This window comes from Penaeus chinensis, chromosome 20 (assembly GCF_019202785.1).
Source record: "Penaeus chinensis breed Huanghai No. 1 chromosome 20, ASM1920278v2, whole genome shotgun sequence".
Classification (NCBI taxonomy): Eukaryota; Metazoa; Arthropoda; class Malacostraca; order Decapoda; family Penaeidae; genus Penaeus; species Penaeus chinensis.
The window spans coordinates 22913096-22925595 of record NC_061838.1 but is presented as its reverse complement, the minus strand read 5'-3'; the positions used below and the strand labels follow the sequence as shown (position 1 = coordinate 22925595).

General features: G+C 33.9%; 1 protein-coding gene across 3 annotated transcripts in view; it reads right to left on the bottom strand.

Moving 5' to 3' along the window:
* Window positions 1-1230: 1230 nt before the first annotated feature.
* LOC125035842 (exportin-T-like) overlaps window positions 1231-12500 on the bottom strand; it is a 31391-nt gene continuing 20121 nt past the window's right edge. For all 3 annotated transcript variants that reach the window (XM_047628114.1, XM_047628115.1, XM_047628113.1), the window contains exons 3-20: window positions 12406-12500; window positions 12071-12190; window positions 11759-11920; window positions 11065-11181; window positions 10809-10909; window positions 10363-10531; window positions 9696-9775; window positions 8923-9064; window positions 8489-8695; window positions 8150-8332; window positions 7306-7506; window positions 6978-7110; window positions 6531-6715; window positions 6200-6343; window positions 5889-6077; window positions 5548-5757; window positions 4079-4225; window positions 1231-3896 (exon numbers count right to left, since the gene is read on the bottom strand). The exon at window positions 12406-12500 is cut by the window's right edge and continues 22 nt beyond it. In XM_047628114.1, the coding sequence (XP_047484070.1) occupies window positions 3627-3896; window positions 4079-4225; window positions 5548-5757; window positions 5889-6077; window positions 6200-6343; window positions 6531-6715; window positions 6978-7110; window positions 7306-7506; window positions 8150-8332; window positions 8489-8695; window positions 8923-9064; window positions 9696-9775; window positions 10363-10531; window positions 10809-10909; window positions 11065-11181; window positions 11759-11920; window positions 12071-12190; window positions 12406-12500 (2855 nt within the window). In that variant the 3' untranslated portion in view covers window positions 1231-3626. The remainder of the gene's footprint in view (window positions 3897-4078; window positions 4226-5547; window positions 5758-5888; window positions 6078-6199; window positions 6344-6530; window positions 6716-6977; window positions 7111-7305; window positions 7507-8149; window positions 8333-8488; window positions 8696-8922; window positions 9065-9695; window positions 9776-10362; window positions 10532-10808; window positions 10910-11064; window positions 11182-11758; window positions 11921-12070; window positions 12191-12405) is intronic.

Below are 12500 nucleotides of genomic sequence, written 5' to 3'. Positions count from 1 at the left end.
CTTTACTCAAGATATCTCATTTTTTACTGTCATAAAAAAAATTAATTCGTATTCTTCTATTTTTTGGCATTACTTATTCTAGATCTGACTTCTCTAATGGAACAATCAGTCAGTGTTGCAAGACTGGACATAATTTCTGAGGTCTTCTGAATAATCAAGATTCAAGTTACCCTTGCTAACAATAACATTTGTTCAGCAAGTATGGATTATGGATTGTTGAGTGGTGGTATGATTTGCACACCAATGTGAATCTGGTACACTTAGCCTAAGGAGAAAAATCAAGCCTACACTCTTGAAACAGTTGAACTGTGATAAAATAATTTATTGAATCCATTGGCCACTGTATTCCAGACATAGATAGAGAAAGTACTGAGCAGGATGCAGTGGCAAATCTCTTAGTGGCTTTCAATGCATAATATACATTCAAGGAATGATGGTACTAAAGTGTTGTGGTTTTGCCACCAACATGGCACTAAATAACAATACCTTCAAATACAAAAAGACTAAACCAGAGTCAACACCAAAAAAAAAATAAAAATAAAGACAACACACTTCACTTCACTTGAAACAAATATCAGCCAAGAGATACTCCTGTATGACAACTGTAGATGTTATCAATCTTTGATATCTAGCAAAACTTATTAGAAGTGGAAAATGCAGAGGTAACAAAATGATTTCTATTTTCTCACAAAGCTGTAGTGAATGTATACATTCTCTTCAGTGGTATTGTGAAATCATTGGTGCTTAAATGCATTACAGGAAGTGGGTTGGGGTAAATGGGCAATAGGGCTATTGATGGTTGGGGTTGTTCTTGTTTACATTCGGATGGCGTTTCTTTCTTTAAACAATTACTTAGTTCTTGAAAAGTTTGTTATACTTTTAACATAGTCTATACATCATCTTCACACCAGACCAGACAGAAAACTGAAAATGATGTTTTTTTAATGACTTATCAAGAAAATGAACTTTATAGAATTATTTTGCAGTACAAAATCATAACAATTATAATACCTAAATTCAATCAAAATTAAAGTTTTCTCAGCACTGCTTCTAGCATTCTATACTATTATGGAAGGAAATTGAGGTTAACAAGGAAACTATATCCTCTAATAAGAATCTCTTACTGGAAATACTCTAAATATTCATTTGGAATAATTTAACTACTCCCTTTGGGTAGTTTATATGCTACTTTCAATTTATGATTCCTGTATGGGTAGATAAAAGATAAAATGCTGAAGCATTTTTTTTATTATAAAACATTTCCAGTTGGAGTTTTCATAAATATATACACACACACACCTTTACCAATACAGGGAACATTACCTGGAGTAATTCTTCATTTACAGCACTCTACATACTTGTTAATCATTTCCAAATGACTTCAATGAACTCTACCCAGACTGGGCAGAGTTACTCTTATCAAGTTACTTTACCATGTAAATGCAACTAATATAGAACCCATCACAAGCAAGCATTAGAACACTGCCAATATTTGATGGTATTTAATTCTCATGTGTATATTTGTATGTATGCATATGTGTATTTAAATATAACAAAACAATTAGAAAAATAATTGATTAACGAAAATATCAGGCACCTGCACAATCCCAACGAGATCACAGTATTTGTGCTTAAGGCCACTAACCTACGTCTGTAAGCTAAGCTATAGGAGAACAGCAGAGCAATCAACAAAGGAACTCACTTGTGTAGGTCTCTCAGTGAAACAAGTACAAGAGCCTCAGTAACACTGTAACATTATGACAGGCATCATTATAGTTAAAGTAAGTACTTGAAAAAGATGTTAGAGAGAAATAATGTAAAGAATTATACCTGCACACATTCTAAAACATATGGGATTTTGCACCCCAGATAACAAAATATTAAATTATATAAAAAAATGTGAACTATCAAGCAGTTCCAATATCAATTGCTCTTGGAGCTCCCTTACTTATAGATTCATTTACAGACTATAGAAAAGAGGTTCTAATCAAGGTGGAAAGTTTAAGATAGATCTCAGTTCAACATTTCATTAGTATGTATGTATATCTTTACATAAAATAAATAAATAAATAGCAATATTGTTTTTTGAGTGAAGGTCAGTGCCAGCAATTAGAATGAGTTCTCATAGATTTATCCCATATTATAAGCATAATCTAAGACTTTACATTATACTATTAATTAACATGAAAGATTTTATACAAAATTTTATAACATTCATTCCAATCATGGTTATTCCAATGAAATTGTTAAAATACAAGTAAGGCACTCACAAAACACCAATAAAGTCAAATGACTGCAAGAGCCTGCTACAGCATAAACCAAATTAAATGTAGAAGTGCTGACATCCCATTAAATAATGTATTAGTGGGCAACTATAAGGTAAAGATAAGGCTGCTAAATATTTTTTTTTCAATGAGACGACTGGTAAACGATAAAAAGGAAAGAATTAAATTTTGTTTCTCTCAGTGCAACAGTTTTTAAATTACTCTTGGAAATGTTTTATACAAAATATGGAATGAACTACAATACATCAATGAATAATGAAGAAATGATATGTGATCCAAATAAGCATGATCTGAGAAACTGATAAAACGGGTAATTTTTTTTCTTTTTACTAATATACAGCATACATGCAGGATTCTGCAAATAACAAAGTGCACCAGCATCACTTGTCTCAATGTACAGAAAACCAGAAAAAAAAAGAAATGCCCGGAAACGGAGAACTCAAGGAATATGGCATCTAAGACATACGTTTATTTTTATATTATAAACTTATAATTTCAATATAAATATCTGAGTTTTAGCGAGTCATTCTTACAGGAGTTTGAGCGGTCTAATCATATCTGCCTATCACAGTTAAAACACACCCACGTGACTGAACGTTGGTCTTGTTTGTTGCAGTAAGACGAACAACTTGAGACCAAAATCTCACCCAGCTGCTTGAAAGCATTTTGCAGAACATCATTTCAATCATGCTGCTTTTCACTAACAAATCCCAATTTAAATTATGATAAAAAATTCTAATTTTTCAAAAGGCAACAGTCAATTAAAATATGAGATTTGTTTCTTTTTAGAATTATCCTTATTTCAGTTTAACCCCAAACAACAATATCAAAATTTAAGATTACAACAAACAACTGATAAATACAATTAACATGACTCTGACCTCATTTCATATATAAAATATGAAAAAAGCAATACATCTAACAACAAAAATTAACAATGTCCAAACTGAACATGTGCTTGGGATATCACATTTACGACTTCATGGTGAATGGAGAAGCAGAGCCAGCAGTGTCTAAAACATGGAACAGCATCACTAAGCATACGTGTCACTGGTATATTCCCGGCAGCAAGCATAATAGACCAAGGTGTGCAGTCACTCAGGATATCAGAGCCGTCATCCACTACTGATTTTCAGCAGATATGACTGGAATTAGTTTCCAACACTATCTTTTCCCCATTTAATCACTTAGATGTAGGACTTACATTACAATTCTGACATAAAAAAAGAAAAGAAAAAGGGGAAAATACGTAAAAAGAAATAATAACAATAAAATAAAAAAAGAGAGAAAAATATATTATGCAAAGACGCCTAAATCCCCTTACAAAAATTCTTCCCCATCTCACGATTTAGCTCTCTGAAAAAACAGTTTACTATAATTTCTGAAGAACTTGGCATCAGATGTGAGGGCTTGACAGTATTCACTAATTAAGTCTGGTGAGAGCTCCATCTTTGGCAAGTATTCAGAGCGCAAGTAGGAAATCAGTTCCTCTCCACGTTTCTTGTAGATGGATTGCAGACACATGACTGATTCATGGAGAGCAAGAATGGTCTGAGCATCATTCAGATCAAAAGTGGTCTTGAGTGGAGCAAGGAAGCATGCTGGAACAACCTGTCAAAAAGCAAACAACCATCATGTTGGTTATGAAGCTACAACATCCCATGACTTAGTAAGAACTTAATAATTCAAAATCAGATAATTTTTCTAAATAAAAAAAAAAAATTATAAATAAAGTTCAAAATAATATTGGCTGATTTTTCAAGTATTTATATATGTAATCTTAATAATCTTACCTGTGTGTAAAGGAATTCCAAGAAACCTGGTGGACCTGTATCCTTGTCCCCCCATGACTCAGTGAGTCGTCGCAATATTACAAAACAATTCTTCTGTGCCACAGGATCTGGAAATTCTACAGCTCCTTGCACTACTGACATCAGAACCTATATTGAATTTGAAAGAGTAAAAGGCCATTAAAACATGTTAAGTGTGGATACTGAGACTTGTTATTATGATTTAATCCCTACGATCTGGATGAAGTGACCTTCTTGACAGGCAGGTGACGTGAACATGCTGTCATGAGAAAATTTGGCTGTGGGCCAGGGTGACACTGTGCTGTCATGAGCATTTTGGCCAGGCCAGGGTGAAAGGAAAGACTCAGCATGAGTGCACAAACATCTTGGAGAGTGATTAAACATTTAGATAGGGGCATTGCATTACTTCCATTGATAAATGAATGTGGAATACACTGTTTGCAAGCTATTATTGGAATAATATACATTATATATATATATATATATATATATATATATATATATACACATATATATGTGTGTGTGTGTGTGTGTGTGTGTGTGTGTGTGTGTATGTGTGTGTGTGTGTGTGTGTGTGTGTGTGTGTGTGTGTGTGTGTGTGTGTGTGTGTGTGTGTGTGTGTGTGTGTGTGTGTGTGTGTATGTATGTATATATATGTATGTGTATATATGTATGTGTATATGTGTATATGTGTATATGTGTATATGTGTATATGTGTATATGTGTATATGTGTATATGTGTATATGTGTATATGTGTATATGTGTATATGTGTATATGTGTATATGTGTATATGTGTATATGTGTATGTGTATATGTGTATATATATATACATATATATACATGTATATTTAGTTATGGACTACCTAGAGAGATTATATGGCGTCCATCTAAAAAAAAAGCAAATCAAATGACAAATATGGACACTGAAAAATGGAAAAAAAAGCTAAAAACACATACGTGGAAAGAGAAAAAATAATTTAGCAAAGGGGAGGCATAGAGTTGTGTCACCACATACGAGTGTTCACATGCACCTGGTCTACAAGCCTGGCACTCATCAAAGTGGCCAATCAAGTAAGCCTAATGCACCCCAATCCAATGGGTTAACTTCCTATTTCTTGGAAGCTCTAAGGATCCAGCAGGATGGCTCCCCTGACAGTCCCTACTCAAAATTCTGATAAATGTGTGTACACTAATTCTTTTTACCTACCTTACATGCTGTCTAAATAAACATTCTAATGTAACACATTTGTTTTTTTCTCTAGTCTTTTCTAGTCTGATAAATTTTCTATACCCATTACTTGTTATACCTATTATTCAACATTCTGCAACTCAATCTATTTTTAATGTATGTAATGTAATGAAAGTAAGAAAATAAAAATTTAAGAATTTCCATTAGTAATAACTGTAAACAAATTTAAATGTGCTGAATCACAAAAACTAACAACACACCTGATTGAAGATGTTAGAATCTAAGGAAGCCATAACATCTAGAAGGTTATTAGACACAATCGTTGTCAGGAAGAGGTAGTAATTCCGTTGGAGTAATCTCCGCGTTCTCCTCTCTTCCTCATCATTCTCTTCAATGGGCTCTGAGAGGGCTGAGAAGATTGCAGACACGAGTGGGACAAAGATGCTCTGCAGAAATGGACTGATCTCCTTCTGCAAAGAAAAAAAAGAAAAAAAAAAAAAAAGGATAAAGATACACGTTTCTCCTAAATCTCTAAAAATGATATCATAAAAAGAAAAAAGAAACAAAAAAAGACCACGAGATAATGAGACCACTTCAGTACCTGGAACTTGGTGATGGTCTGGTTGATAAGCGGCAGGTACTCTGTTAAGATTGTGGGTGAAGGTGTATGAAGAAGAGCCTGAGATGCAGGAGGAAGCAGTGGCATCAAGCTCCTTCCATCCAAACACACCACTAATCTGTGCATCAACTGCCGAACACCAGAACCAACCATCTCTCGCTCTACTCCAACCTGAAAAGATAAAAATCTATGTATAAGAAAATATAATACATTAGTGCTCATAATGCCAGTTTCAAGAATTTCTTTCTTAAATAATGAAGTAAAACTGCATTGTACTGTGTATCATTACTTACATTGAGACAGCTGATAAATAGCTGCAGAGCATCAAGATACAGCTGTACACAACCACAGTCTTGCATGGAATTTTGGTTTGAAAATGCCTTAGAAGTCCTTGCAGTCACAGATGTTGCATGGCATATACTCTTTGCAATGTTCATCTGCAGGGATAAATAATCTCATAAGTTATTTCCCTATATCTTCTATAACCATACAAGTGTAATTCTATTCACAAGTAAAAAAAAATCCATTAAAACAGAAATAAACAATCACATTATACAGTGCAACAATAACTTGCATTTGGAATTAGGAATATATATCAAAAGGAGTTTTAAATGATAAACTCACCTGCCTAATAGGGTCCTGCTCCTGTGCTAACCTCTCAGCAAGAAGACTGACTTTGCTAAACACTGGGGATAGCAAGTTTCTCATCAACATCTCCTTTCGCTGTGGCTCAGCATTGCCAGACACGATCAGCATTGCAGCAGCTTCAAACACGTACAGCTGATCATCATTCGTCAGGAGTGGAGTTACTAGAAGTGAAGAACATTAAGAATTAAGAAAGAAATGATCAAATAAAGGAAAATATCCATTATACAGTCAATTCTTGGAATAAATTCATGAAGTATTCATACAATCATGTTAATAATCTATCACTTTCTGGCAGGTAGTATCATTCATCCCTCTTGTTCACTGAAGGACAATGGCAAGAACTTCATAAATATATCCAGATATTTACCTTAGCATACAAAACTCTTAAGATTAAATGTAACAAATAGAGAAACAAGAAATTACTTTGTCCATTATCTGGAGGTGCCATCACAAGTAGCTCAGAGAGTTGCCCCAAAATATCTTCAGTGTAGTTAATGATGTGACTCTTAAGACACCTTACGATACGTGAAAAAAGGTAACTTGTTCGACTGCGTACCTACAATAAGGAGCAAGTTCAAATCATTAAAAAGTGTTAAAATATGTATTACATATGTAGGTAAACATAAAAGCTTGTGCAACATTTGAGATATCAAAAAATTTCTTCCAGCATTATATTTCATTTTTATTACTGGTACTCAACACTTTCTTTAAACAATAAAACAAAATCAGTATAAAATGTTTTAAAACTTACTCTTGGGCTACGATTTCGCATGCCCCGGACATCTAAGAAGGCCGTCAACATGCCAGGTATGTACTGAGGCTCACAGGCAAAGAATTTTTCATAGCGTGCAACACATTCAAAATATTGGAGGGAAACAGCTGGATGAGTGTGCCCAGACACGCCAGATGTTACCAGCAAACGCATCATTTCTTGCATAGTGGAAGTTTTGACCTGCATACAAAGAAAAAGAAAATTAATAAATTACTATTATTTTGGAATACAACACAAAAAAATCAATCATTCTGAATACAAAACACAAGCATACCTTTTCCTTTTATTAACATAAATGTACATATGCAAAAAGATTCAAAAACACCAAATCCTTCTTTAACAAAAAAAAAACAAAAAAAAAAAATGCTAGTATATCAGAAAAATCTTTCATCTAAATGGCCTAAAATTAAGTTTTACAATTTGATCATGATCATAACAAATATGAATGTGAAGGACACCAAAAAGCAAATTATAGCACAGAAGTAAATGTTCTATTTCTAATTAAAGAACTACTTACTACTCATGCTGTTTTCTTTTTTTCAGAAATCATTCAACAAATTTGAATTAAATGTTTATTAGTAATAATTCAAAATGGAACAACAGCATTACCATACCCCCATTAAAACAAGTACACACTCACACAGATTTAATATGGAGAAATGTGAAAAGAACCTTAGTTACCTTCAACACAAGAACCAGCCATGTCAAAAGAGAGAGAGAGAGAGAGAGAGAGAGAAGAAAACCACAAAACCAACACAGAAAACACAAACACTAGTCGGGCATTATGGAACACTCGGAGAACACTTAGTTGAAGAACACTGACCTGTGACACATGTCCCTGATGTAGATCCGGGTCACCCACCTGGCAGGGCCCAGAGAAGTGGTTGCCATGAGAAGCGGGGAGAGCCTCGCCCAAGCTGTAGAGAAGGGAGACAGCTGCCTCAACATCTTCATACGATGATGCCTGCCATCTGTTTAGCGTTGTTATGACATAATCCTTGCTGACCTGTTGTTAGTAAAGAGTTGCAAAGAAATGGAAGATAAAAACACAGACACCAACTTGGTAAATATATTAAAATTTAAAGAAAAATATCAGTCAAATTGAAGCATTAATAATGCAGATGTTTTTATCAGATGAAAACAGCATATAAAAACAACTTACTTTTAAGACAAGTTCTGGAATCAAAGCCGCTAAATTATCAAACACAACTTTCAATTTCTTCCGATATTCATCAAACATGGCTTCATCCTCCCCAGCTTGTTCAAAGTTATAGGATTCATCGTATTTTGTTTTTGCAATAACTACATATAACATATTCTCTAGCAAGCCTCTTTCAACATCAGTGATGCAACCAATCTGCTTTATCAACTGTTGGGGAAAGACGCAAAGGAAATAATCAATAAACAAATATCTTTACATTGTAAAAAACATATGTCAACATCATGTAAACACACAACAAAATACTATGATTTTTGTATTCAAATAATAAATGTGAAAGAAAATGATACATGCATTAAATATCTAATCAATATTTTCCTGACAAGAGAAAATTATATCAAATGCATTAAGCACTTTATCTAAAAAAAAAAAGGTACCTGAATATAATCCCGAGCAAAATCAAAAACTGCAGCTGATATGTCGTCATAATCACTAGCCATGAAGGTCAGGAGTAACGTTACTTTGTTTTCTATGGCATATCGAACCATTTCTCTTTTTTCAGCATCTTTCTTGTCTAATCTGTAAATTGGATAAATGTAAACATGAAAAAAGAGGGGAAAAAAAAAGAAAAAAGCAATTTACTTTATAGCACAGAAGAAAAAGATAATTTCAAGAGGGCACGGGGTAGGCTACAAGCTAAACTGGAAGGCAAATGACAGACAAAGACTTAGGGAAACAGGCAGAGGAAATGGGGAAGAACAAACTGACAAAGAGAAAGAGACAAGTGGTATTAGAGAAAGTGAGGGGTAGAGATAGGACTGAATGAGACAGAAAAAAGGGAAAGACATGGAGGAAGTGGCAGACAGAGGGTGGAAGAAAGAAGACTGATAGGCATAAAGCAACAAAGAAAGTGTGGGAATAGAACCACAGAGACAGAGGGAGGGAGGGAGCAGAAATGAGAGGAAGAAACGAGAGTGAGAGAGATGAGAGACAAGAGTAGGTGAAAGGGCAAGTGGGATAGGAGAGAGCAAAGTGGGGAGAACACAGAAGTAAGACAGAAGTGAGGAACAATATGGGAAGAATGCAGGATAAATAGGAGATAAATAAATATGAGAAGTAATAAAGTAGCACACATATGAACACCAATACATCCTCAGAACATTATTTTTATACTCATTGATAATATACATTATGAAAGAAATAAACTCACTTTTGCCAAGCAAGAATAAGTTGAACACCAATACCATTAATTAGTCGCGCAAGCTTAACAAGAAAGTCCGAATCATCATCCTGTCAAGAGTAAGCAATAATAATTAAAACATTCTATAATCATTCATAAAAATAATTTAATATCATTACCAATTAACACTGCTTATTTTCTTAATACGATCATAAAGCTCTCATTAAGCTGGTTATATCATTTTTGTTCTATTACTACAGTTTATACTATTTCAAAATTTAAAATCAGGCCCCTATATCACTATATGCATATGCTACATATTATATAACTAGTTTTAAACTGCTATTTCAAATTATTATATTTGATAGACCAATATTTAGAAAGTACAGTAGATCTTTAAATAAACACTACTCTCCTTACTGCTGCTACTGCTCTGCTATTGCTACTATTATTACAACTATGGCTACTACAACTATTAATTATGATTACAGTGACTAATATCAAGGTTACTAATAAAAACATTCCTTTTTTTTTTTTTTTTAATTCTACTTTGATTTATCAATACAATTTCATTTTACAGTTTTTTATGCAACAATGAAAGAATTACCAAAGCAATAAAAACAAAAAATACTACTTCTGCAGCAAACAAAAAACTTTTACACACACACACACACACACTCACACACAGAAAACTTACATCAACAGGTTTTAGGACACCAGCCTGGTCCAGGACTGTAACAAAGGATTCGATAAGCTGGGCCTTGGTGACAGGGTCCATACCCTTAGTGATAATCTCATGGATGCAATCTGCTGCCGCTTCCCGTAACAGAGGTTCTTTCAGGTGGTCTACCAACTTGCATACAAATCTGAAATTTAAGGTTCAAGTTTAAATGATTTCAAGGAAAAGGGGAGTTTGCCCAGAGGCTTAACCTGATTCTTAAAAGAATTAATTTTACATAAATTAAAGGTCTCCAAAGATCAGTATCGCTTCTTATAATAACCAACAAATACATGCACATACTCAGATCACAGTATTAACAAAAACCCTTTACTGGATGAATATCGAAAATCAGATATAGGAAGACAGAGAAGAATAAAGTGATAACACTTACTTCCTAAACAGCCCTGGCTTTATTCACTTACCTATCATTAGCAATAAGAGAGATATCAATCCAGGCAATGTATGCACCAATGACATCGTGACACTGACACACCAGCTCAGCATTGGTTTTTTCATACTTAACCTGGAAATTTTAAGACCACAAAATATATTATCCCAATTTAGGAAGCAGGTGGTAGAAAAGAGGTATCCATAACACAAACATAAAATCTCCCATCACAAGGACTGACTATATAACCAAGACAACTAAAATACAAAAGGAGACCATCTTTGACTTACCAAAATATCATACCAGGAATTGGTGAGGTCTACTACACAATGCTCTCTCATGGTATCTTTGATCCTAGTATTGCGTTCAGTCTCAACTTGTGTATGCATTATTTCACGATCAACAACCTGAATGGAAATCACATTTAATAGCCACAGAAGTAAAGGTATATCAAATTAATAAAAACAAAGTAAACCTAAAGTTATTCCAGTATAAAACATTCAAATTTAATCATAACAGAATTTGTCTTGGAACAAAATTAAGACATGAAATATTAATCCCATGTCCCTGGGAAAATGCAGTGTTCACTATAGTATTTTGTGAAATGGCTCCACAAGTGCTTAGTTACAAAGGAATCAATTAGTAGACCTTGTGACCTCCACTGATTGCACCTTTTCTTGAGTTTACAATTTTTTTTTTTTAATGCTTTCAATACTGATGCTGTTATTGTTACATTATAATATTATAATGTTATTGACAGTTCTAACAGTAATATAAGATACCAGAAAATATTGATCAGGTGACATAGATAGTACTTATAATTGGTTCACTGGTGACTTAGTACTTAATGTGCCATCTATATGTGAAGACAAACTAGATTCACAATGAGCATGGAATGTACATACATGCCATCTCCAGCAGCACTGGGTTAAATAAACTTTAACAATCTATAAACAATTCACAATAAAAAAATAAAAAAATTACCTCAGCATCAATAGCTAGCAGAATTTTCAGGTACAAATTGACAGCTTGTGGTCCAAGCTGAAGCATAGATAAAAGATCGGCCATAAACGATGGCCAGCGTGCAGGATAGTCAACAACAAATACCAGGGATAATAACTGTGCTGTCTTGTTCTGGATATATACCTGTAACATCATCCACATTTAATAAATAAAAGATATTTGTCAATTATCAATAGCCTATATCTTTCTCAACAAAATATTTGTTTTTACCCATATCAAACATATTTCAGAAGAAAAATATTAAAAAAAAAAAAAAAAAGGTTCTACACTCACTTTCTCTGGATCAGTTTGCATGCATAGAGCTGTCATCCACTGGGAAAGTTGCTGTCTGAAGAGAGACTGTTCCTCTGGTGTGGCACTGAGGTAGCCAGTGCGTGAGTAATGCTCTAGCACCTGTTGGAAGAGATCCTTGTAAGTATCATACTCCTTGTTAAATGTATTTTTAACAAACAAACATTAATAAAACACAAATATACTTCTTTATTAACAACCACTCAACTAAATGATTAGATTACTTTCTCCTTCTAATTTTACTAAACCATCTAACCATTTCATGTGGCCAAAATTTATCAGAAAAGTACACAACGTAAACCACTCCTACTACCAACCTGTAAACAAACGAACTTGACTTTCTCATCCAGTTGTGATCCACCTGTGCTAAGTGTTGCCCCACACATCTGCCAGCCATCGTTGCTCTCACGCA